General features: G+C 45.2%; 1 protein-coding gene across 1 annotated transcript in view; it reads left to right on the top strand.

The window, feature by feature from the left end:
• Window positions 1–27,284, top strand: part of LDB3 (LIM domain binding 3) — a 432,694-nt gene that overhangs the window by 360,307 nt on the left and 45,103 nt on the right. The window contains exon 12 of the mRNA XM_078643294.1: window positions 21,400–21,580. Coding sequence (XP_078499420.1) covers window positions 21,400–21,580 — 181 coding nt within the window. The remainder of the gene's footprint in view (window positions 1–21,399; window positions 21,581–27,284) is intronic.

The following is a 27,284-nucleotide window of genomic DNA, read 5'->3' on the forward strand; positions in this document are numbered from 1 at the left end:
CCCGTTGACAGACAAGACAGGAACTGCTTTTCTGTAAGAAGGCCCAAATTCCTTCTTTACCGCGATCTTCTCCCTGACTAGATCCCCGACTTTTGGAATCCAGACAGGTCTTGCTGGGACAGGTGGTGATTCTTCAGTGGTTGTTGGCTGTTGTTTCAACTGTATGTTGCTCAGGTCTTTTCTTGTTTTGTTTAAGTCCTGCAAAATAGCCAAACGGTCTTTGACATCAAAGCTTTTTTCTTTAACCACTGAAGTCTGACTGTCGAGGTCAGAGATAATCATTCTAGTTCCAAATAATAATTCGTACGGACTGAATCCCTTCAGAGAATTTCTTGGCAAGTTATTTAGACTACGTTGGACACTTATTAGATGTTTGACCCACCCAGCTCCCGAACCTAATATCCTTTCCATTATAGATTGCTTTCTGCCTTGGTTTTTTCTTTACACCATCCCGTACCCTCAGGAAGGAAGTGAGAAGATTCCCGCTGGGCTGTGCTCATTTGGCCATGTTTCCCCCCGGCCGGAGGGCTTGAGTGAAAACAATGGTCGAACGTAGCATGCTCTTAGCGTATATGCCATTTAGACTTGCAAATCTTTGTATAACAGTCCGGACGTCAGCCGAGTGCTGAGGATCGACATTATAAGTGGAAACTAGCCTGTATATGTTAATCGCAATTATTGGTTATATTATCTGCCTTGATACGACGAGGTATTAAACTGTTTCTCTCCCCACTGCGATCTCTGTTGCAGTTTGGGCAGTTTTTTACAAACATGGTGTGATGCAGGCTCATGCCTGGCCACCAGTACCGTGATTGTAATTCTTCCAGAGAATCTTTTAATTTAAGGTGTCTAAGACCCTCGCCCATATGTGCGTCTGCGATTAACAAGCTTCTCCTGTCCATGTTTGGAATCACTCTATCCCCCACTCCAGGGATTCGAGCAAAAGGGACGGAGTTTGCATCGATTATGTATGTATAATTGAGTGGATAGTTGATCGGTAACGCTGAGCAGTCGCCTTTTGATGACGTTTTCACTGCCAGCACTGTTTCACCGTCAATTTTTTTTTAATGTACGCTTTTTTCAAACTACGGGAGCCGATTTAGTGGCTGCCGCTGTGGCTGTTTCAGCCAATGAATTCCCTACAACGTGAACGCCATCACGCTGTGACTCAGTGAGTGTGTCACGTGAGTCCTTGGTAGTTCTTTTTGTAAAAGAGCTATTTGTTCCCAGAGCAATTTCTGCTTTATTGGTGCATCTGTGTCATCTTTGTAACCGTTCTGAATCCATGTCTGCAAATCCTTGTTATATGATTTGACGCAGTAATATGAATCTGACACTATAAGTGTCGGGAATTCGCGATCCGCATTATCTAGCGCCAATTTCAATGCTATTATTTCAGTTTGTTGTTCTGAATTAGTTTCTACTGAGTGTGTTTTTGTTAATAGAGGTTTTAGTTTACCTCCGCGCCACACTTCTTTTGTAATCTCACATGTGGGGTCGTATGCTTGTTCTCCCCAAACGGAGGGTTGAGCATGTCCGTCTGTATAGATTACACAGGCGTAATGTCGTAGAGGCAGAATGTCGATTGGCAGAGGATACGTCTTTTCATATTTTAGATTTTTTAATTCTTCTAGTTCTGGATCAAAGTAGTAGTATACTTTGTCCGTTGTGATTGAATTCACCCATTGTATCCATTCCGGATTCAATGTTGTTGTTGGTAAATTACACGGTGTTGTTAGTGCCTCAAAGGCTGATTCTGCTGTTCTGACTGTGATATGTCTACCGTCAGCTATGTCTTTTTCTCTAGCTATTGCGGTTTGAACTGCACGAATGATTTTTTCTGTATTACTGAATTTCTGTTCAGCTTCTGTGTACAAGTGTGATTTGAATGCAATTGGTACCTTTTCTCCCTCATTAGAGGTTAGGTATGTGAATCCGCATCTCCCTGGGATGACTCGAATCACAAGATTGCGTGTGTTATCACGTGTTTCTAATTTTGTTTTAATTAGCATGTCTGTTTGTAAGGATCTCAAAATTTCTGTGTGTGTTTGAGTCCAATTGGATCTTTTAAAGTCTGGTTTAATTAGATCATAAAGGGGTTTGACCCTTTCTGCGTAATTTGCAATGTATGTTCTTCCGAAATTTAGGAAGCCTAGAATTGACTGTAGGTTTTTTAGTGTTTTAGGAGCTTGGATTACGGCACATTTCTCTAGGAAATTGTCTGCCAGGCTTTTACCTTCACTTGATAACTCATATCCTAAGAATAGGACTGTCAGATGGGCAATTCTGGATTTTTTAAAGTTGAATTTGTAACCCTCTGCTGCGAACCCAAGTATTATGGTGTTCACTCTTTTCAAGTGAGTCTCCAAGTCATCATCTGTTAAGTAAATGTCATCGACATAAGATAATGCTTCATCATCATATAGTTGTAGTAATTCTGTTACTCTCGCTGAGAATACCCCCGGGCTGTTCTTGTACCCCTGGGCTAACCGACAGAATTGCTTTTGAGTGCCATTTACTGAGAATGCAGTTAAATATCTGCTCTCTGGTGCTATGTTTTGACAAAAGAATCCATTGGAGATGTCCAAGGTTGTTTTGTATTTTTTGCGCACTATGTTATTCATTAGTGCAGCACTGTGTGAGTTTTGCACTGCAAAGGTTTTGCAACATGTGTTAAGGTGTCGGTAATCCAAAACTAGACGATATGAATTGTCTGGTTTGGAGACCGGAAACAAAGGATTGTTCATTTGTGAGGTGCAAGTTTCAATCACCCCCTGGTATTCTAGCTGATCTAGTATTTCATTTACCTGTTTTTTAGCTTCTTGCTTAATTGGGTACTGCCTTTGTGCAGTAGGTTGTGATTTTAACTGGATTTTGTGAGGAGGAGAATCCTCATCCCATCCTACATGATTTTTATATAAAGCAGGTGCTAAGGCCACTGCCCACTTTCTAGCAAGTGTGTATTTTTTATGAATCGGGATTTGATTCGAGAAGGCAGGCATAATTACTTCTTCGCCATGAGGGCACTCCCTGACAAACTCTGGTGGCCAGTCTTTTTCAGCTAGAAGGATGTCATAACCCTTGGAGAGGTTATCCCAAAATAGTCCCCTTATTTTCCTAGTCTTATCTCCCTCTATACGTAATGTTATCTCGTATATCTTGTGGGGTTTGCTAACTCTGGTGTCTGCAGTTTCCACTTGAAGATATTCATTCGTGTCCACTGTCTCCAGATGATTCATAAGGACTTTGCGAGCTATGCTCACTTCTGCTGCGCTGTCTAGCATTGTCTGAGCCCACTCTCCGTTTTTCAGTTGTGTCCTCAGTATTCTCGGTATTGTTAACTACCTTGATACTGGCTACCTTCTTTTTTGGAAATTGTAATTTCTTTTTTTGTTGAGCAGGTTCCTTGTCTTTGGACTTGGCGTGCTCTTCTCTTTGTTCTGATCGTCCTCTTCTTTCCGATTTCTGCGAGGAAGTCTGAAAAGATTGAGAGGGACGTGTATCAATGTCTTGATATCTATCAGGTTTTTTAATATTATCCCTATTTCTAAGGTTATATCTTTTCCCAGAGGGGTCACTCTGGGGTGACCTGTGTCTCTGGTTCGGAGATTTCTCCCTTCGCCTAGGAGACCTTCCTCGGGACTGGAATTTCTTTTCTTTTGGATTGGATTGTTTGTTTCCATCCCAGTTCTTTTTTGGTGAATTATTATTAAAAAATATTTTTTCTGGACTTTCAGTCAGTTGCGGTTTTACTGGTATTCCACCTAAACTATCTCTACCTAGTTCTTCATAGGATTTTTCTATGATTCTGGCAATTTCAGCTGGTTGGTCTGCTATATCTGTCTCTTTTAACCTCTGGCGGATCGCCACGTTTGCTGCTTCACCTTTTATATTGGCTAATAATATAGCCGAGACCTGCTTGAAGTCTTTCAGTAATTTCATACCAAGAGTTAAAGCTGGTTCTGGACCGTATTCATCTTGAATTTGTTTTAGCACATCTGGTATTACCGAAATGGATGGAACACCGTGCGTTTTTGTGTAGATTGAAGCAAAGACTGTACCCCAAGTGTCACAGTCCTCTATGTGTGGTGCGATTCCCATTGGGAGACATATAGTCAGAATCCTGTGTTTTTCTAGCGGGGTGGTGTCAGGAAACACCGCCTCTATTTGGGTGATTTTCTGTGCCAACCAGAATGGTATTTGTTCTCGTTTAGCCGGAACTTTACCTAGGCAGGATTGGATGTTCTGTGGTGTGATTTTATTTGTGTTCCCCTGGTGAGGGGTCAGCTGTGGAAGTTTAATCGCTGGCTGAATTGTTGAAGTCCGCATTACATACTGGACTAATTGTCTATGAATTTTTAGTAATTGTTTTAGCTGTATTAACAGCTCTCCAGTAGACATCCCTTCGATGTCTGGGTGTGGTGTGTATCCGGCTAAGACCGGCCACGTTGCTCCTGGTCTACCTAAAGGACCGAGCCTGGTGATGTGATTATTATGTATTAGGGCGCCATCAAATAAGAGCAAATGCTCTTGGAATTTGAGTGGTACTTCCACCTCCTCGAAAGGAGTGTAAATGTCGGGTGGAACCTCTATTTTGTAATAGTGGAAGTACTTTGTTACAGCATTTGCTGCTGGAAAATGTATCCATGTATAGTATACCTCTGTCTGCCGATATTCGTGTGCCTCAATTACGAATATGACTGTGCCACCTCTAGGTGTCAGTCCATTTTCTATAAGTTTTAAGGTTATAGATTTTCTTTTGGCGACCGGGATGAGTATTATATCCCCGTCCGCATCTAGTGCTGCAGTATCAGCTGCTGCTATTTCAGCTGCTAATCTAACTGCCTCTCTTTCATCCTCATTGTCAGACATTTTACTGTCAATAAGGTTATTTTGTTTGTTTGCAGATCAGGTTTCTTATGGAACAAAGATTAGATGCACAATATTTTGGAACAGTGTATCCTTCAACGTTGACTAAACCAAGAACCTTACATAGGAGTTCCCTCCTGCGAGGTTTTGGAGGATATTACCTTTCACCCACTCCAGACGTCTTTGGAGTATTTGGGAAAAGGGGTCTGAGTGAGAAAGCACGACTGAGTTACTCTAAATGTCTTACGTTAGTTTTATCGCCCTTTCCAAACGCGTTGGGCGCCATGTAGTGTAGTTCCTATCTTCCCAATAGGCTCTGCGCATTGGAATAATACCTACAGCAGTAAAGGCCTAGGCCAGACGTTAACTAGGTCTACTACTGTCGATACTAGACTTAAGTTTTGGGTTTGCCAGCGTAGCTCAGAGTTCGCTAGAAACTTTCTCGAATGTTCAGGAAAGAATTAACTCCCCTGATTAGACAAGAAGGGATTTAGTTTCTGACAACCATAGAACATAACAACTTTGCTCTCCCCTAATCAAGAGTGTATCTCCAGAGTCGTGTGAGCACAAGGCAATTATTTTACTCAGTCAGTACGTGCATTCTTAGTCTCATCAGATTGTAGAGAAAAGGAAGAGACGGGCGTGTTCAATAAAAAGGTGTTATTTATTGATCAGTCTCTTTTCTCGTACAAGAGAAATGGATCGATATTATTGCAATACTTCTAGTTAAGTAAAGTGCATACATTATAAGCAATAGTATAAAATAATACTGTAAAAACATTGATATGGTTTCTGAGCCATATGATGTTTAAAATGATTAAAATATATTTACATACACATATACATTTGACTAAACGTACTCAACTGGTGTTTCTAAATACGCCTACCCCGTGTACCTGACCTAAGTCTAATGCGTGGGCGGGAATAGAAAGTTACAGTTTAAGTTAAGTTTGTTTTTGCCAAGTGAATAACTAAAGAATTCTCTTTGAGGGGTTATTCAGTTCTGTACCTGGAAGTTAGGATGAATGAGGAATGGTATCTCTTTCTCTGCTCTCGATATTCCAGGCTGCCTGCGAGGGCTGCCCGAAAGCGCCGGTGCTGGGTCTCTCGGCAGGAGATAGCAGCGCGTCTCTCAGCGCGTCAGGAAGGCGGGGCTGCTGCCAGCGGGGTCTGCTCTGCTTCTGGGCTTCGGCAAGTATGGCTGCTCCGTCTCGTCACCACGCGTGTCTTTGCATAGGGCAAGATCGGCAATATTTATACCTTAAAGGTGCCGAGATTGACGTAAGGATGGACATAGATACGTCAATAAAGATGTCATACGACTTGCTCGTTAGCACATTCTTTTACTGAAGTTCTCTGTGAAATCAAAACAATGGCCGCACGGATTTTCCAGGTTGTCATAGGTTTGATTTGTTATGAGAACGTCGTATGCCTTATCAGGGGCTGGAGGAATGTCGCTTGTCTAATTAGATCTCAAGCGTTATGACCTAATCAGATAACACGTTCCTGTGCCGTAGTGTGACTGCGTCAGATAACGGTATCTGCATCATGGGGGCTTTTCTTGCCTCATGGGCTGACTGTTAGTTAACTTGATAGTTAGTTTAACCAGAATAGGGTCAGGAATAGGGGGATCGATTCAGAACCTATAGGAATACATGACAGCAGCTTTCCCAAAGTAGGACATGGCCCCTGTCACACAGGTCCACGTACTCAACAACCAAGAACTCAGAGGAAAGGAACCAGGATAAATAACAGAACTTCGGGGTTGCACAACAAACCCAAAGCAGTCTCCAAGACATGAGCTGTAATAAAGAGACTTTGTCTCAAGGGTTGGCCTCGGTAGAAGCAAATAGCTCTGAGTTGGAGTATTTCCATCATTTGGAATGGCTCATTAAGACCAACTTCGTTGATTTGGCCAACCATATTTCCAAGGTAAAACAACTTATCGGTAATCTGGGCACCTCTTTAGAGGCATTACACTTTCTTTTATCTGCACCTAATAAACCTAGCGTAAGTTTGGCAAAGCCTGCCGTGGCACTAGGTGTTACTTCTCAACCTGGTGTGGAAATTTCGAAACCTAGTCAGCCCCAAGCACTTGAGTGGGGGGGGCAGCAAATGCTGGGTGCTGGTTCTTTAATGAGACATCCCGCTGATACCCCCACCATGTCGCCTTACCTAGCTCAGCCTCAAGGGGGTATTAACTTTACTGATGATTTTACCCTTTCAGAATATCAGACACCGCAGGATTTGAGGGCGTTGGTAGGCGATCGCCCTATTTCTCCTGAGCCCCAGAGAGGATTTTACCTTGCAAGGACGTCACCCAACTACGACCAGTGTCAACACCTTATGTGCTGGTTTTAGCTAATATTACCACCTAAAACAAGAGTCAACTGAGAGATACCAGCAACTTAAAAACAAAGTAACGCATTGGGTCACTAGCAGACTTAATGTAGATTCCTCTTTTTGTAATGATATCATTTTGGCACAGAAGGTGGGATGGATTGGCCATTTGTCAAAATCTGTGCCCGAAGATTGTATTGTCATCAACATCCGCAATGTTTGGAAGGCGGGGGGCATCCTAAACAGGATTGTTACCGGACCCCCTTTGCTTAGCATCATCACTTTTCTACCTTTATGTTTCTTTTGTAAACCCCAACCTTGGTTTATGAGAGGAGGATCGGGAGAGAGTCCCGATGACTACTCAGGTGTCTGGAGTCGGTAATTCCTGTCAGCAGGCCCAGGCCGCTATGGCTTCACAGTCAGCTAGTGCTAGACTCACTCGCCAGCAGGCGCAGGCCCCTAGCTTACCTCTGTGTAACCGATTTGAATTTCTTAGTGAGCTAGATACCCAGGACTAACTCAGCCCTGAGACGGAGAACCCAGTGACACCAGATCTGACTGGTACTTAGGGTAGATTTATGGTCTTAAGTTGGAACATCGCCGGGGCTCTGGGCAAACTAGCGACTGCAGAGTTCATATCTGTATTTAGCTCTTGCGACATTGTTTGCCCACAGGAGACCTGGGAGGTTGGAAATACTCCCTTACTTGATGGTTATGCAGGCTTTATTTTGCCTGCTACCATCTCCCTTCACGGCAGAGCCAAAGGGGCTCTAGCCACCTTTGTCAACTTGAGTCTTAGTTGTGTAAAACAGAGGAGCTTGACTCTCACTCGCCTCATATTCTGGGAACCCTTTTGACCTTTTCTCACTCACTTAGAATTTTGGTGGTGAATATTTATAACTCAGTCTCAGCTCGGGAAGAGAACAATATGATCCGTATTTTGGGCAAGTTTCTGGATGATTATATTTCAGATTTTTCCTGTTCCACAGCCCTCATGATCATGGGAGATTTCAGCCTGCCCACTTGCCCATATTGTTTTCTGTACGAGGACAATGAATAATATTCTTCTTGCATGGATCAAGAACACCTCAAACACTCACAACATTGGGACCTACTTAATAGCTTGATGTTAGACCATACTCTTGTTAATCTGTTTAGGACAGATGATATTAACTGTCCAACACAAATTCCAACTTTTAAAGGTGGAAAGTAATTGACTATATTTTTATATCAGCCTGCATTCTCCCTTCCTTAGTAAATTTTGTTAATCTCATGCTGAGTGATCATAATCCCGTTCAGGCTACTTTCTGTTGGCCCCAGAACCTAAGTAGGGAGGATTGCCTCTACCACAAACCAGTTAAGACCAAAGAACAAGGGGGAGGAGCTTTGCGCGCATCCATGATGGCCGCGTGAGCACAGGGTTCCTGAGGACCCTCGCTGCCTCCCGCATTTATCCTGGATAATATCCTGATTTGATGGAAGGTCATTGAAGACACAGCCTGGCTGATGAACTAGCAGGCTTCTGGGTCGGAATCGGACGCAGGGTCCCCGAGTTACGCCATCCTGTGGTTTGCGGCCTTCTCCATGGAATCGCCTGGGCCTTGAGTTGTGGCTCTACCCGGGTCGCAATTCAACAACAACGGCTGGCGGGGATCAGTTCACAGCCTCATTTCACTTTCGGTTTCGTTTCTCCTGCGCACCGTCTCCTTCTGCCGGGTGACGGCTGATCGGGCTGGCCCCTTTGCCAGTTCATTGGGCTTGGAGCTAGCGACAGTTTGGCTGTGGACTCGAATTGACTCAACTATGCCTCTGGTGTTCTAGTGGGTGAATTCTAAGTAGCCATTTGGACCAGATCCCAAGCCTCCCTTCGAGGCACCCGGCTCGCCATGACGGGCAAGCCCGAGGGTGAAAAATGGAAAGTCAAGACCAACTTCCGAGGAGGCTCAACCCAGACGAATGTCATGGACCGCTACACACTTTCTAAAGGATCCCCCGGTGGCACACCTAAGACCCGGGAGGAGGCTGTTGACGATCCCGCTGTATTGGCGAAATTAACGCTACAGGACGTGATGGGCGCCATTGCTGGTATCAAGTCCTCTATCGGCCAACAATATGAAGCCCTGGCTCTGAAGCTGGACACGGTGGCCATTGATGTCAACCTCATTCGAACCAATTTGGCCAAGACGAACGAGAGGGTGAAGTCACTTGACATAAAGACATCCAGCCTCACAACGGATGTGTCCGACTTGCAAACAGAAGTGCGGAACCTCAGAACTGCCAATGACTTCTTTGCTCGTCGCTTGGAGGATTTTGAGGGCCGTGCACGGTGCAACAACGTGCGTATTATTGGGGTCCCGGAAGACTCTAGTCCACTCTCCACTGATCTTCGAGTGGAGGACCTTATCCTCAATCATCTTGCTCCCAAGGGCCTGAGCAAATTCTTCGCCATTGAACGTGCACATAGGGTGCGGGGGGCAGGCGAAGCCCGGTTTTCCCCCCCGTCCGATTATCGCACGGATCTTCAACTTCAGAGATCGCGACGCCATTTTGCAGGCGGCACGGACGGGCGGTCCTACGCAGTTCGAGAACGCTGCTGTGAACTTTTATCCGGACTTTTCTCAATCGGTCCAGAAACAACGAACGGGTTTTCAAGGGGTGAAACGGCGGCTTAGAGACATGGAGTTAAAATAAGCGATGTTGTTCCCGGCCCGACTGCGAGTTGAGTACGACAATCGAACATTCTTTTTTGTCCGGCCTGAGGACGCAAGTGATTGGTTGGACACTTTACCGGCTCGCCGTGCTGGCCAGGACCATACTGGTGGCGCTGAGGGGGGCCTATTGGACCAGGAATGACTATGACGTCCGTGTCCGGAATACTATTCCTTATGAACAGCTGAGGCTCACTAACTTCTTTGATCATTCCCTTCGTATCCTGGGAGGTAACGGGGCTGGCGGGACCCTTTCCTCCTCTGGGGCTTCTTTGTGTAGATTAGTTGTTTGTTTGTATTTGTTAGGGCGACAGGCACACTGCAAATTGAGGTGGCTTCTGAGTCTGTGCAGGGGTGCAGGGTGGGGGGGAGTTGTGTTGGGAACATTGAGGGGAGGGAGGGAAAAGTGTTGGGGTTGTTCGTTTTTTCTTTTTCAAGGCAAAGAACTTTCACTATTTCTGAAATTGGTGTGGTGCTCGTTTTGAGATGGGAGTTCATAGTGGATTCGGATGGGGGGTAGGGGGTTGAAGGTACTGTGCTGGAATGTGAATGGGTTGGGTGATCGGATAAAGAGGGGGGTAGTTGCGCAGCTTTTGCGGCGCCTCTCGCCTGACGTTGTTTTGCTACAAGAGACGCACTTGAGTGGGAATACTTGCCACGCCCTTAATAGACGGGGTTTCCGTCTTGTTGCCCATTCTGGATTTACATCTAGTTCTAGAGGGGTGGGCATATTGCTTCCCTCCCTTTCGAGGTTGATGATGTGGTCCTCGATGCCAGGGGTCGATATGTTGCACTTGTCGGGCGGTGGGAGGGAAAAACGGTCTCGTTGGTGTCGGTGTATGTTCCTCCTGGCCTGCAATCCACGACATTTGCTGACTTGGGGCGGGTGGTTTTGGGTCTCCCGGAGGGTGTTTTGATATTGGGTGGTGACTTTAACTCCGTCGTTTCTGGCAGAGCGGATCGCTATCCGCCCAGAGACCTTCCTGCTGCGCAATCCTGGTTGGGTGACTTTCTGGAGACATTTGGGCTTGTAGATTGTTGGAGGCTAATTCATCCTGAGCAGACTCAGTTTACCTTCCACTCGGGAGCACATGGTAGTCTTTCTAGACTGGATTATATCCTGATACCGGCTGCCCTGTCCCCTTCGATTGGTGAGATTAGACACCTGGCTCGGGGTATATCAGACCATTCCCCTATCTGGTTTCATTTTCATCTTAACACAGGCGCTGCAGGGAGGGTAGCCACGATTAACCCCTGGTATCTTCTTAACCCCAAAACCCGCACTGAATTGATTAAATCATTTGATCTGTATTTTGCTGAAAGCGTGGGTTCTGTGTCCTCACCTGTTTCGTTGTGGGAAGCTTTCAAAACTGTTATCAGGGGCCAGGCATTGTCTTTGATTGGGTGTGCCAAGAAATGTAAGAATGAGGCAATTGTTCATCTCGAGACTGAAATTACAGACTTAGAGACTGCATTGGAGCGAGATGTGACTCGAGAAGCATTGCATGTTCTCCACCTTAAACAATTGGAATATAAAACTTTGGTTACTGATGCGGCCAGGATGATGAGTAGGGAACAGCAGGGACGGTTATATGATGTAGGCGATAAAGCAGGAAAATTGATTGCCTGGCTGGATAGAAAGGAGAGAGCGAGTCGTGTGGTTCCTGTGATTGAGAAATTGGATGGTGTACGCGTGACGGACCCTGTTGAAATTGTTGAATGTTTTGCTGATTATTTCCGAGAGATATATACCTCGGTGTCCGATAGGCCCGAGGAGGACTCTCAATTGTTGCTTAAAGATATAGCACTGCTGTGTTTGTCAGAATCAGATCGGGATTGTTTGGATGCCGCACCCTCGGTGGATGAGGTGGCTCTCGCGTTGCGCTCCGTTCGTTCCGGCAAGGCTCCGGGTCCCAATGGCCTTCCTATAGAATTATATAAATTACGCCCTGATACCCTGGCTCCCTATCTCCGAGATATGTTTTTGGCTGCGCGAGAAAATGGCTCCCTTCCTAGGGATCAGCGTCTTGCGACCATTGTGGTGATCCACAAGGAGGGCAAGCCTAGGGATCGCTGCTTGTCTTATAGGCCTATTTCGCTCTTGAATGCGGAGCCTAAGATTCTCGCCAAGCTACTCGCTAATCGTCTGATTACGGTGATCAGCGACCTGATCCAGCCGGATCAGTCGGGTTTTATCCCTCATCGTAACACGGCATTAAATTTGCGACGTTTGCATGGTGTTCTCGCGAGGGCCCCGACGTTGCGTGAACCGTCCATCTTGGCGTCCTTGGACGCCACGATGGCCTTTGACACTATTGAATGGTCGTATCTTTGGGCCGCGCTCGCCAAGTTCGGATTTGGCGCCGGCTTTATTGGTTGGGTCAAACTCCTGTATGAAACGCCACTGGCGCAGGTGGTGGTTAATGGTCGGGTCTCCATGCCTTTTACTCTCGGGAGGGGCACGCGGCAGGGCTGTCCATTATCTCCGCTTCTCTTTGCTCTTGCGTTGGAGCCTCTCGCCGCTTGGCTGCGGTGGGAGCCTTCAATGAGGGGCATACGTTGGACACCGGAATTCGAAGATCGTATCTCCTTGTATGCGGATGATATTTTGTTATACCTCACTTCTCCCCAAAAATCGCTTAACGTATTGTTCGACGTGCTTACCTCCTTCAGGAGGAACTCGGGCCTTGTTATCAACTGGTCAAAATCCTATATCTACGTGCTCGCGGGTGATGTCCCTCGTTTACCGCGGGGCTGTCCCATCCAGTTGTCGCAGTCCGGTTTTAAATACTTGGGTGTGTTTATTACGCTGGATCCGGCGGTTCGCTACGAACGAAATTTACTCCCCCCACTCCAAAGGCTGCGCTCGGATGTAGTGCGCTGGCGTAAATTACCGTTGTCTCCCTTGGAGCGTGCGGCCCTTTTTAAAATGATGTCCTTACCGCGATTTCTATGTGCACTTCAGAATAGTTTTGATGTGATCCCGTCGACATATTTTCGGGAGGTAGAATCGTTGCAGAGGCAGTTGATATGGGGCGGACGTTCGCACATCGCTCTTCCAAAATTAACACTCCCCTGGTATGATGGCCGCATTGCGCTCCCGGATATTCGTCGGTATTATTGGGCTTCCCAACTTGCTGCCATCAACCATGGGATGTACGGTCCGGCACTGAATCCGGCTTTTGAAATGGATAGGTTGCTGCTCCCGGGTGGTGACTACTACAGGGCGCTTTACTCGGGGTCCTCCCGTTTACAACTTTCGGGACCTACCGCTATAGCCGTGCGGGTATGGCATAGCGCGACTGCGACTATGGGCTGGAGCGATAGACTAACCGGCGCAACTCCGCTTTACGCCTCCGCGAAATTGGGTTGTCTATGGAAGACTAAGGGATTTGATAAATGGAACACGATCGGTATCAGTAAAGTGCGTGATCTCTGGGTTAAAGGTGAGGTGAAGACTTTTTCGGATCTACAAGCGGAATATAAGCTGAGTGACAGGGACATTTTTCGTTATGTTCAAGTACGCCATGCTTTGACTTCTGTGTTCCCTGTCGGTAGTGATATTCCGGAGTCCTCCCCCCTTGAAGATCGTATATTAGATGGTCACGTGCCGGATAGTACTATCTCATTGTTTTATAAAAAGATGATCAATGACCGATCGGGTTTGCTTGATCGCCTTCGTGCAGCCTGGATTGCTGATGGTATTGAACTGGATGATGAGGACTGGCAATCCGCTATCTCCTCTCCCAGGGAGCTTGCGATTCCGGCCCGCCTCCTTCTTGTCCAACTCAAGATCCTCCACAGAATCTATGTTACTGGCCCCCGTCTGATCCATATGGGCTACTCTACGGATGGCCTGTGTAGGCGTGGCTGCGGTCTCCTCGGCACCTATCTACATATAATATGGGAATGCCCTGAGGTGGTGCGTTTTTGGAACCGTATACATGATGTGATGAGTGAAGTGACGGGTGTTGTGATGATGCCAGAAGCCCGGCAATGTTTGTTAAATGTATGGGGTCCGAATGATTATGATGTGTCGCAGCTTCGGTGGGTGACTCTTGCTAATATCGTAGCCAAACGAGATATTGCACAATTGTGGGGGTACCCGAGGCAGCCTACAGTGACTGCTTGGAAAGAGAGTGTGGACAGGTGCATGTTCAGAGAGAAGACAGTGTATATCGCAAGAGGTAGACCCGGAAAATGGGGAAGGATTTGGAACCAGTGGAACTCGTATCGGGGAGATATCTGTACGCCCCCACTGGCAGAAATTCCTAGTCCTTCTCAGTCACCCTGACCTGCATTCCTTCTAGCTGTGTTACATTGAGCTGTTTTTGTGCAATTTTGCCTTTGCCCCCCCCTTATCGGTCTTCCAAGTATTTTTCTCCTATTGACATGTGTCTCCCGTCCTCCTCGAGCACAGGCCTAATGGATGTACTATTGCCATATTGCCTTGACTGTTTGTTGATGTGTTTTTTCTGTTTTATGCAATAAAAAGTTACAACAAAAAAAAAGACCAAAGAACAAGGAAAAAGACTTAATTGGGCTAAGGTAGTTCCGTCTGATTTTAAAGCCCAGTTGCTATCCTTCTGCCAATCTGATTTTTATATCTGCCTGAATGATAGAGCTTCCTATCAGATTATATATTGGCTGCCTTCTCGAATATTACTTGGTGTATTAAGGCTGCCTTTACCCTGCCCATTTCCACACAGGTTTGACAAGGCATGTTCACAGACTCATAGGGTGCTTGTGGCTTCACTGCAAAGGCAGCCTTGCATCCGTGAAAAAGTGACAAGGGCCAGGGTCTCTTATCATCTGGCACCTAATACCAGAAAGAGGAATCTCAAAAAGGAGCACTGGGACAGTTTATTTGAGGTCTGTGAGTCTCAGGACAGCGCAGTGTTTTGGAAAGTTGTTAACCATCCTCTATTCTCACCCAAACGGCTGTCTTTGCAGGCACTTCCTATCCCATCCCAGGCCTAGCATGATCTTTCAAGGCCATTTATGAGTTTGATAATGATGAGATTCCACCAAATAGAGGCTCTTTGGACAGTGGCCTGTGCTTCGAGTGAGGGGAAGTCAAAAAAGCTGTCCTGTCTCTTCTAGATAGGAAGGCCTCAGGTCTAGACGGAGTCCCTGGGGACTTGTTCAAATCAGAAATGGACCTTAGGGCCCAGAGTGACCCAGCGTCTTAACGTCACCAGTCGTAGTCTGCTTCCCTTTAGCTGTCACCAATCAGTCACTGTGCCTATTTTAACAAGCATTTGCAATGCAATTGGTCTCGCATTAGCGAGACTTGGAGCTACTGGCATTGTAAATAACAAACTTTTTATCTCTGTGTTGGTTTTAAAAACAGATAAATAAAAGGCATTGTCATTTACAATGCCAATAGCTTAAACTTTTGCAAAAGCTAGACCTATTGCATCTCAATAAGTTCCATAAGATTTTTTTTTAAAACAATCCCTTCTGGATGGCTCCACAATAATGGCTAAGGCAACTTCAAAGAAATTGTTGTAAAGGTGGGAGAACGCCTAAAACATTTGCGTGAGGAAGTAAGGAGAAGTACCTATGATGTGCGGGGTGCATTGGGGATAGATTTGAATTATGGACATGTACGGTCGTCTATTATTCAGCATTATAAAACATATTTCTCCTTCAAACTAATCCTGCTAATAGCCTGCCAGCCAATCTAAAATAAAGAAAATATATGAACAGGGTTGCGCTTTTACAATGATCAGAATTATTGACGCCTTGAATACTTGAAATACATTTACATTTCCGCAATGCAAGAATCAATATGACACACTAGTGTCCTGCCGCCAGCAGAGCAGCAGCATGTGTGTGACAGAGCATAATGACCTGCTGCACATATGCTATCCACATCCATGGAGATGGGTAATTAACACATAAAAGGTATAGACAAAAGACAAGTTAAGCAACTGCATTAAAAAGGATAACAATCTTCATTATATGTTAATATACCTGGCCAAGGCCAGAAAAACTGCTTATGCGCTTCGTGTTCCATGAGATGAAAATTGTCCTGTCACATATTCCTGCTTATTACATTTAATGCTTGTGCCAATCTCGCAGAATGCACCATCCTTTCATGGCGCACAACTGTTAAAATGCAAATTGCAAGCCTATTTTTAGCCACTCACAAACATATTCCCGGCTGCGGGAATCGGTGCCGTGGTCGCTGAGCTGGTTGTGTTTATTAAGCAATTCCGGGCCTCAACTGGGACCCCGGTGCTTATGCAAGCAGAGGCCACGCCTGCAGCTGCAAGCCAGTCTTCCTGGTAGGCTGCAGGTTCCGAGCACCGAGAGCTTGAGCATCTATAGCCAGGCGCTCAAAAGACAGTTAGATGCCGTTCAATTACCAGACGGGGTGGTGTTGATACAGTATGTAAACAATATCCTTCTAGCAGCAGACACCACTCCACTAGCCGTCACAGCCACCATCCAACTCTTACACTTCCTTGCAGAGAATGGCCACAACGTTTCTCGAAAGAAATTGCAGTTCTGCAAACCACAGGTAACATATTTAGGTCACCTTTTATCGAAAGAAGGGAGGAAACTCACACCCGACAGGATCCAGGCAATTCTAGACACTCCCGTTCCCAAGAATCAGAAGCAAGTCTGCTCTCTGATAGGCCTCACCTCCTTCTGCCGACAGTGGTTACCGAACTTTAGCCTCATTGTCAAACCCCTTCTCTCCCTCCTAGCCAAAGACACCCCCTCACCTTTCCCCTGGACACCCGAATGCCAGTCAGCATTCAAAGAATTGCGAGATGCCCTTTGTTCAGCACCTGTTCTAGGAACCCCGGACTACTCCAAACTATTCTTCCTCTACACACGTGAAAGGGAGGGATGTGCATTGTCCGTCTTAGCACAATCAATTGGTCACAAACATCGCCCTTGTGCATATTCCTCTCATGCTTTCCTGTGAAATCCGTGACCCACAGGGCCACTTCCTTGCCCTCACTGGGATACACGAAGGCCAGACCATCAATCTGGTGAGTGTGTACACCCCGACGGCAGCCCTAGGCACCTTTTTTCATTACTTGTCTAAGATCCTCCTGGATCGTCCACAGGGGCTAACAACAATTGGTGGGGACTTCAATGCAGTCCCCGTACCAGAGGAGGATGCCAAGGAACTTCCTCAACGACAAGGTGCTCCGGTGCCCATCGTCTCTCTGACTGGGCTACCACTTTGGGACTCTGCAACATATGGAACCCAAGGCACCGCCAATTTACACATGCATCTGCTGCGCACCATTCCTATTCACAGATAGATCTTGTCTTCATGCCCGCCCATGATTGTCATGCCAATTCTCACTTCCAGATTCTTTCCCGAGGTATCTGATCATGGTCCTCTCCTCTTTCATCTTGGCTCCCCCAGAGAATGTCCACGACCTATGTGGCGTCTCAATGCCTGGTACCTCCAAGACTGCACCTTTGTCCACACCTTAAAGGAGGAACTGCAAAAGTATTTCCAAAATAATTAAGGCTCAGTGAGAACTATCGGCACCCTCTGGTCAGCCTCTACGGCCACTATAAGAGGGTTTTCCAAAGGTCATATCTGCGTACAAGAACTCGCCGGCTCCCTACACATCACTCAGTTGGAGGTGCGTACCCTCCGTCAGGAGAGAAATATCAAGATGGATCCTAGAAGGGATACCGCCCGATGGTTGCCTCTTCTGCATGAAGAAATTTGCCTCCAGTCCATGAAAGCTGCCAAACATCTTTGGCATGACACAACAGCTAGGCTTTATGGATGAGGAGACAAAAATGGAATGCTGCTATATTGGTTAGCCTCTCGCCGACAAGCAAACAGGATAGAACCAGAAATCATTGATGAACGCTGTAACTCCTTCCGTACCCTCCCTGGGATTACACAGGCATTTGCCCGCTATTACCATCATTTATACACAACTCCCCCTAGAAAAGACGCAACCCATGCTGCTAAATTCCTCAGGGATGTTCCCCACCCCCACCTCTCCCCTACCGAGACTAAAATGTTAGATGGACCCTTTTCGGCCGAGGAGGCTGGGGCAGCCTTGTTGGAAATAGCTCCCAGGAAGACACCCAGTCCTGGTGGGTTCCCGACAGTATATTACAAGGTGTTCCATGATGTCCAGACCTGCAGCTTTTGGCCCTCTACAAAAAGGTTAAAGAGTGGGGTGCTTTTCCGGCAGGGAAAGACAATGCCACAATAGTGGTCATTCCCAAAACGCAACTTCCCTCCCCAATATGTGCAGACTGCCACCTAATATCTCTTATCAATGGAGAGGTTAAAAGCTTTGCGACTTTCCTGGCCACCTGACTCAGGTAGGTTCTATGCACATTGATACATCCTGACCAATGTGGCTTCATACCGACCCGCAGCACAAGATATTGCCTTCGATGACTCCATATGGCCCTAGTGACCATCACCTAAAACCTCCTGATCTGGCTCTGCTTTTCATTGATTTGGAAAAAGCGTTTTATACAGTGGACTGTGGCAACCTTCAGTTGGTGTCGACATGGGCCCGGATCGGACCTCGCTTCAGTGGAATGGTCAAGGTTATTCCAACCCTACAACACGGGTCAAATCAATGGAGTCCTATCTCACGCTTTTCCCATTAGTCACAGAACCAGACAGGGCTGTCCTCTGTCCCCACTTCTCTTTGCGCTCTTCAAGGATGATGACTGGCACAACTTGTTGATGGTGCCAAGGGTTATCACAATCTCCTCCAAACTCCAGCTGATAAAAACATATTATCTCTATACCGCCTATCTGTCCCCGGCTCGCTCCACCGAGCGGGACTCCTCTCTGAGCCTGACTGTTCTCATTCTGGCGACGCACCTGCTGAATTCTATCACATGGTTTGGTTGTGTCCCACAATTCAAAACTTCCGGGTTGTGGTGGTAGGGGAGCTCACCGAGGTGCTTGGATGGAAGGTTCTTCACACCACTCTGGTAATTTTGTTGCGTGTCCTGGAGGGCTCTGGAAGCAAGAGCTGATTGCTCCTTCTTGGGGACAGCCCTAATGGTCGCCAAGCATGATATTGCTGTGTGCTGGAAATCCCCTTCTCCTCCCACCCTGTCACTTTGGCGTTGTGGGTGGCGTGTGCACCCAGCAGGAGAGACCGGTCAATGAGGCCAGAGGATGTCCCCTCAAACACCGTCAAGTGTGGGGGAAATGGTTGAGCTATGGGATGACTGTCTTGACTGAAACCAAAAGTGGTGATGTTGCTAGTGTTTTGTATTATCCCATTGTATCAAACGAATGCCATTGGCCTTGGCGACTGCAATGTAATTATCTCATGTGTGCTTACTGTGTGACCTATGCTTTCATTCTTCATCTGCAAAAATGTAATAAAATGTGTTCGTAAAAAAAAGATACAGCTGCAGAACACGAAATTGAAAAATTAACTTCTTCGTGTTCATCATAACAAATAGCGAGAGGACTGGGAAGTACATGGCTTTCTCTGTCGATGGTGAAACACTGGCTCTGTGAAATGGATAGATACACTGTGACCTTCACTTTGTATCACATCGTCCATAAAAAGTGGACTTGGAAGAACAGTTTCTCCTGCAAGGGGGTCTTTACAAACGGTATGTACAATGTAAACATACCACTTTGCTTTTAGAGTTAACAGCAGACTGAAGGGATTAGAAAGCAGCCGTTGGTCCATGCTCTGGCTTTTACAGACTGTGGAGAAAATATTTCTTCTTTGAAGAAGCACTGTTAAATGTGTGAAACCTATTTTTAGCAATAAGAAACATTGTCGGTGGAAAATTAAAATGACTGTTTTGATTTCTGCAAGGCAGGGACTGTTGGGCTGGTCATCCACCCAGAGAGTACATTTGAAGTGGCATATAAACCCGATAGACCAATAAACCTTCAATGCACATGTAATTGGGTGGTGGCTTGGTGACAACTTTATTGTTAGTTAAACGCTTGTCACCACAACTGCATATTCAAATCCAGTTTAGATCAGGACAATTTTTTTAAGACTTGTGAAATTTTCGAATTTCGCATTAAGCAAAATGTTACTTGTTTTTCATCTCCAGTATAGATCCACCACTATACAGTATACTATTCTAATCTAAACTCCAATATAACTCACCTCTGATCAATACAAACCACAACTAAGTACATTGTCAAAAAAGACTATATTGACTACCATGACAGAGTACGCTAGAACAGTAAAAGTGCCAGCCGCGATCGGTAGTGGGAGAACCTGCTGGGCGAAAGTCACTGCGTGCACTGCATCCCCAGATGCGATGCAGTGCGTGCAACTAAATTTGTTTTATTTATTTATATGTTTACTTACCTGTAAACCTCCGAGATCCATAGTTTGCTAGCCCCCACCCTGCCCCTCGCAAGTCACTGCCCGGCAGGTACTCCCACTACCGACCACGGTTGAAAAGTGCCCAGATCCACGCCAGTGATGGTAAAAGACTACAACATTTTATGATACAACATAGCATATTGGAAGGCAGGTTTCCTAACTTGGTGAAATGGTTTGGAAATCATGAATTCTTTTCTTATTACTGCCTTTTTGGGCCACATGGCTTGGTTACTTCTCTGTAAATGTAAACCTTTACTAGTGATTCGATGATCATACTAAATGCACTGGCATGGTGCAGCAGCAATGCTATCTGAAACCGTTAGGTGCATGATCTTTTTCCTTGGTCTGAGCATGTCTCTTCTGATTGTAGAGGGAATAATTGAAACCAAGCACTTGATTTTAATAAGACCAGTAATACTTCTAGGCGTAATGTAGTCAGACTAATCACTTATCGGAGATTCCAACTGACACGTGTTTCGCTCTGGAATCATGCATGCATGAGCTTTTCAAAGTCAGTCAACAAACTTACTGCAACAAAGAAAAGATGAAAAGTTAGCAGACCCAAAAAGCAAGCTTATCACCAGCTATATGCTATTGTGATAACACGCTATTGATAATGTTCATGCCAAAGCAGTGAATTGAGTGAACATACTTACAATGTTTCATGAATGAAAAACGTGTCTCATGAAATCTCCATTCAAATATTCTCCAGACTGCATTATGCGTAGATGAATCTGTGATGTTGTTAAAATCAGACATGTGAGAGAGTCTTAGTTTCAACTAATCTTTCATATTTGCACGTACATTGCTGGCTATTAAGTGTATTCTCAGCTGAAACTGTATAGCACCAGTAGTTTCGGAATAGGATTACCATGGACTTTCAACATTTCTCACAGGGGCAAAGCTATTGCCCCTGCACTGCAGGGGTGACCCCAACCATTCAGGGGCCTGATTCAGCCAACTATCCATGAATATATGAGAGATATGGGGGACTCAGAGGCCCATCGTCACCTTCTGCAGGGGGGCCCCATCATTTTGCATTATGTCATTGATTTCTCCTCTTCTGATCCCAATTTGCAGCCATTTTGAACTGCGTTCAAATATACGTTTTTTTCCCTTAATGTGCATATTCTTATGCTTCTCAACAGTGGCCCATTCTTGGTGGCTATGGGGCGCTCCTGGCACCCAGAGGAGTTCAACTGTGCCCACTGCAAGACCTCGCTGGCAGACGTAAGCTTCGTGGAGGAACAGAACAGCGTGTATTGTGAGCGCTGCTATGAGCAGTACTTCGCGCCAACTTGTGCTAGATGTACCACCAAGATCATGGGGGTGAGTTGAAATTGCCTAGGATAGTCAAAACGACAATGGGTAAGTTTAGACAAGGCAAGAAACGCAGTGCACAGTGTCTGTGTGCTTCAATTCAATTTTTGAATTGGATGGACTGTCACTCAGTGACATTCTGTTCCGACGTATCATGGGGCTATATGTATCAGGACAGGATTAAGCGAAAAGCTGATTGGCATATTGCTAATGCAAAATGAAGAACAGTTGTTATGTAGAAGTATGCTCAAGCCAACACACCAACGCATAGATTTCTTGTTTTTGCTTGTTGTTTTCTACTTGTTGCTAGTCACCGGCTTAGGACTCATGACCTACCTCACACATCGCTGCCAACGACATCTGACTGCTGACTAGTGGGGGCTAGTGGTGGACGGAATAGTAGGGGCTGGTTTCTTAAGAACAATCTGCCCCTCTCAGAAAATGTATGTGCATTCTGCAGGTCAAAATAAATATAAAGAAGTGCATGGAGTTGAATGAAGCTTGCAGAGGAGTGGTACAAAAAGTGGAATGTAACGTGAGGAAAGGTACATGGGGAGGAATACTACTACATTCAAATACACATATTGGTTTGATCTTTAAAGGGTGAGTAGTTCCTGTAATGATTACATTCTGTGATCTGCAATGTGAACACAGATATGATCAAGATAAACCACAAAACTAATTTATGGAAATTGAAACATGTGGCATTCAGATTATGTATAGATTAAAAAAGCATCCCCTCCTCCCCCACGCCTTCTCCAGTTGTCCTTAAATGATTGGAACCCATCACCTGCAGGGTAGTGCCAATCTTGCAGGAGACACTTGAATATTCTGATCTGTTCCACTGGCTCTGGATCCTATCACCAACGGAACACATGCACATCTCTTCAGGTGCCGCATAAACTGCCTACGTATCTCTCTGACAGAGGCAAGTGGGGTAACAGATTGTTCATTAACACACTCAGCTGTGTTATCTACTGATAAGCTTTGTCAACATGTAAGCAATATAACCATTAAGATTGATTAGTGGGATAACAGATAACTGGAGGCATCTTCTGGGTCCCATTTTTAAATCTCATTGTAGACCACTCAGCATTTCATCCATCTAATGTTTATACATTTGCACAACTAATTGATAACAGCGCCGCTTACTTATAGTGTTAGTCACCTGCTAGGCTGTGTTAAAAACAAACTGCACGCACCACAGCAGACTAGGAAAAAGGCTGAACCTGTTGCCTATTATCTTATTTCACAAGAACACGCTTGAGTTCATTCTTCCAAATAACCATAGCATCCTTTGACAAATCAAGATTGACTCCTGTTAAGTCTTATTCATTAGTGAAAAAGTGCCTTTATTTATGGGGAAAATATGAAGTCGTGTTAAGAAATGGTGGTTTAGAATGGTGCGAGGAATCGATTTGTCCACACCTTGTACATAAAAGCATGAATATTAGCCTTTGATGTTGAGATTTGGCTTCCACTGCAGGGAACGAGTTGAATGCACAGCATCGGTGACTATCAGGTTTGCACCTCCATGTGCACAAACCTACCAGCACAAAAAGACATTTGCATTGACTGATGAGTGCATGAAAAAGGCATATGTACAAGTCTGAACATGATATCGCTCACTGGTCAGTCAGTGCAAATTCTATTTCAAAATTGCTGGGTCAACAAGGCAAAGTTTCTTGAATGTATGTAAAGTACCCCCAGTCTTTAGGTGGCATGAGATTGTGTACAAAGCATCCAACAAGTGGAGAGGATGTGCCCTAATGGCTAGGGCGGTTGACCTCGAAGCTGGGGAAACAGGTTGAGTCTCGGCAGGGACGCTCAACCTGTCATTCTGGGCAAATCACTTACTGGCACACGCATCAACAATGCCATTTGCGATTCCTTATTAGCGAAAAATAAGGATTCACTAATAAGGAATAGTAAAAGGCTATGCATGTAGAAATCGCAAAAAATAGCGATTTCTAAACATTCCTTAATTGCGACTCGCAAATTGCGACTCGCAATTAAGGAATACCTCACCATTCATTCCTATGGGCCTAGGGGTCCATAGGAATGAATGGGAAGACATTCTCAATTTGTGATTCTCAATTAGAGAATCGCAAATTGAGAATGCAATTTCAAGGGTGCCAGGGTGTCAAAAGGACACCCTGTTGCACCCCTGAAAATCTGCATATGAGTAGATCTTGCACACACTCATGCCCCAAGGGCATGTGTGTGTGTAAAATTGAACTTTAGTGCATATTTCAGTGTTTGCAAATTACCATGAAGTTCAACTTCATGGTAATTTGCACCCCCTATTAGCGAAATCGCTAGTTGTTTTACTTTAATTCGTTGCATTTAAGGAATCTCAATTTGCAATTCCTTAAATGCAATCGCAATTTAAGTAATCGCAATTTAGAGATTAGGATGATGCATCCCAAATGCAAAAGTACAGGTCGCAAAGGGGCAGATTCTGAGAATCTGCCCGTTTGTGACCGGTGTTTGCTTTGATGCATGTGGGCCCCTGTGTCCTTATGACCTCAGTCCAGCACCAATTCGACAGCCAGGTATTGTTAGGAACTGGGGTGGAGCAGTGGTTCCCAAACTTTTTCAAACCACAACTCAATTTTCTGTAACAACAAACTTTCGAGACCCTCCTACATTAAATTAAATGGGTAGGAGTCAAGCGATTTTTTAATGTAGCTATAGCATTTTGTGGTAGCGTATTGTTTTTCACAGACACATTTTCCATTGAACTGCCCACTAAATTTGCACAAACTTGCAGTTCTACAGATAAAACTATACAGCACACAAAAGATAATGGGTGAAAATCGGGTTTCTGAGCATCACCAAATAAGTGTCTTGATTTGCTTTGATCATATTAAAATCTGTGTTACCAGCACACTTCAGAATTACAAAAAAAGTGCTTAATTTTTGCTTTTCTAACTGCTGGATGCATGCAGTGCATTTACAGTCATTTACATTTTGTTGTGTAGTGCAAAAAAACACATCCTACATGGACAAATAATTCACTTTAAAAACGCCTCTCACTTTGCAGTAAGAGATAGACAAACAACAATCTCATGTTAAAAGAATGAAGTAGCCTGTCAGTTTGTCTTTGATTCAGAGGCAAGTGTGACAAGTTAAACACAGAATTTAAAAGCATCTTAATGTATTGCTCTGAGACTTTCTCGACCCACCAAAACTCAGCTGGCAATTTTGGGAAACACTGGGGTAGAGTGTAAGTGTGCCACTTCGGGCACATAATATAGTACCTTGAATCATTGACAGTTGACGTGTCTAACTTTGGTACAAGAGAGCCTAATTCATGCCTGATTTACTGGAAAATCACTGACTAGGTTAATGATTTGATTTTAGATGTATTGCATTTAAATGTATTACCCCGTGGGCAGCCTCGAAATATAACAAACCAAGTGCTGGTGGGGCAAACCTGTGCAGTGCTGCAAAGCTCTCGTGCAGGGATTAGTGGGCCCCATGCAATGTTGTGTGTTGCCATTCAAGCATTTGTCATACTAGAACTGAGGCCACGTTATTATATTTTTGGTTGTAAGGTGCTGCAATCTGATGCGCTCTTGTGCCATGCATGGGCTTCTACAAGGCAGTGAGCTCACTGCACCCCACTCATGCACCTCTGCCATGGGGCGGTTGGGATGCAGGCGACCTGAGAGTCCTACAGTTTGACCTTACAGCAGTAGCGTAAGATCTTAAAGTGCCTTAGGAGCCATTTAGGGACCATATTCGGGACTGCACCTATAATGCTTGTGTGATGTTGTCGTTAAGGTATGTGGCGAATGCCCGGTGGGCCGTTGCAATGCCCCGACTTGCTGGAATGCCAAAGCCCTGAGCCGTGCCGCCCCCATTGCTCGGTTTGGTTTACATCCTGTTGCTGGGAGATTGAGGGGTGAAACAAATAACACCCTGTGGAATACAGGGGGCTCCCTCTGCACCTATCTGTCATGCCCTGCCACTGGAATGTAAACAGACAGACCTCATGGGGGACTGGCGGCGCGGAGTTTCAAAACAGTCCCAACCCGCTGTGGAAGGATGCAGGATGAAGTAGAGGTCAATACAATATCGTATTTTAGCGGGAGGATTTCAGATTTTACTTGGCGTTTATACTACGCCATTCATAGAGACTTCCAGTTAAAGCCATGCTCATCACTTGTGAAACTAATGAAACTGCTGGCCGCGGTGTCCCTGGTTCACTCTCTTTTCCTTGCAAGCAACATTTGATTCCACCGAGCATGATGCTCTCCAGGGCTGATTACAGGAGTAGGTTCCAACAGTAAGACTTTAAGATGCTTGGGTCTCAGTGGCTTAGCAATGTTTTGTACTTGCACAAAGGCTCTTCGTACGGTGATATGTGTAGTGCTGGACACGTACTAGTGTCTCAGCAAGCACTTGTATTGTCAGCCACTCCCTCGAGGGCTGGACACACTTGCACCCGACACACATCCACCACAGGCGTCACGAGTGACATGACCCTGCCAATAAAAGTGCCCGAGGGCCCATACTCGTGGGCAGTTTAGCAACTGTACCCATAGTGTTTGTGTCATTATTAGTAGCCTGTGGGCCTAGTGCCCACAACACTACAAAACAGGGCAACTGGGTGAAACCTAACTCAACTGAAACGAGATGGAGCTCACAGATAGCTCCGCCCAGCTGACCGACTGACTCATTGCATGAGCCTGATCTGTTCTGCTGACCTCCAGATGATGTTTCTAATTCCATCAATCAGCGCAAACTTAAAATCATGCAACAAGTCCTTACTGTCCTGTGCAGTGTGATGTATGTGGTTATTCCAGCCCACTCTGAATCTGGACTATGGTAGCAGACTCTACCCTACCCTACTTGGACACTGAGTAGAACTTTCTTCTAAATCATGATTCCTACAGGAACAAGAATTGCCACCTGAATTGGGATTACAGGTTGTTTGGGAGAACCACACTCCCGACTTGTTTTCTCCATGCACATTTCGCAAAAAAAACACTAGCGTAAGAAGCATGATGGAAAATCATGCAGAAAGTGGTGCACAAAAGCTCCTTTTCAATTTCGCAAAGAAAAACTTAATGATGCACTAATACCACACTTGCTAATCGCTAATCTTCATACTTGGGGTATTAATAATTCTGGGCAGTATTACTGATGCAGTTTTGCCGCAATACTTTTAATGAGCACCTTGAAACACTGTTGAGTTGCTAAAGATGGTCAAGATGGCAGCCTCTCTGGTCGTCATGAGGGTGAGTAAGAGGGAACATTCCTCCTGAACTGTACACACTAACCGTGGCTGTCAAAGCTAAAATGCACTTTCTCCATGCTGTTTTCAGTTCCAGGCAGTAGGACCTCTAGTTTCTCCTCTTACAAACCATTTATTGTAGTCATCTGACTCCCGCCGAGTATTAAAGGGGAAATATATTGCAGTGCCCCAATTCTGTAAGGTCCGCTAAGGTGGTTGATCATCTTAAACGATAGCCACCTAGCTGTTTAGCTCCATTTATGCAGCTAGCCAGGAAGTTATTCTTTTTTATTCCTTCATGTGATGTCTTATTTCACTTTACTATCCTTTCCTCTCATAATTCCACTTGTCTTCTGTCTTTCATTTCATTTCTATTCTATTTCTTTTTTCCATTCTCCCTGTCAATTTCTAGGTTCTACCTTTCTCTTCTTTCTGTTTTTCTCTTACTCGTTTTTTATGTTTTCACTT

The sequence above is a fragment of the Lissotriton helveticus genome, chromosome 5_1, assembly GCF_964261635.1.
Source record: "Lissotriton helveticus chromosome 5_1, aLisHel1.1, whole genome shotgun sequence".
Taxonomy (NCBI): domain Eukaryota; kingdom Metazoa; phylum Chordata; class Amphibia; order Caudata; family Salamandridae; genus Lissotriton; species Lissotriton helveticus.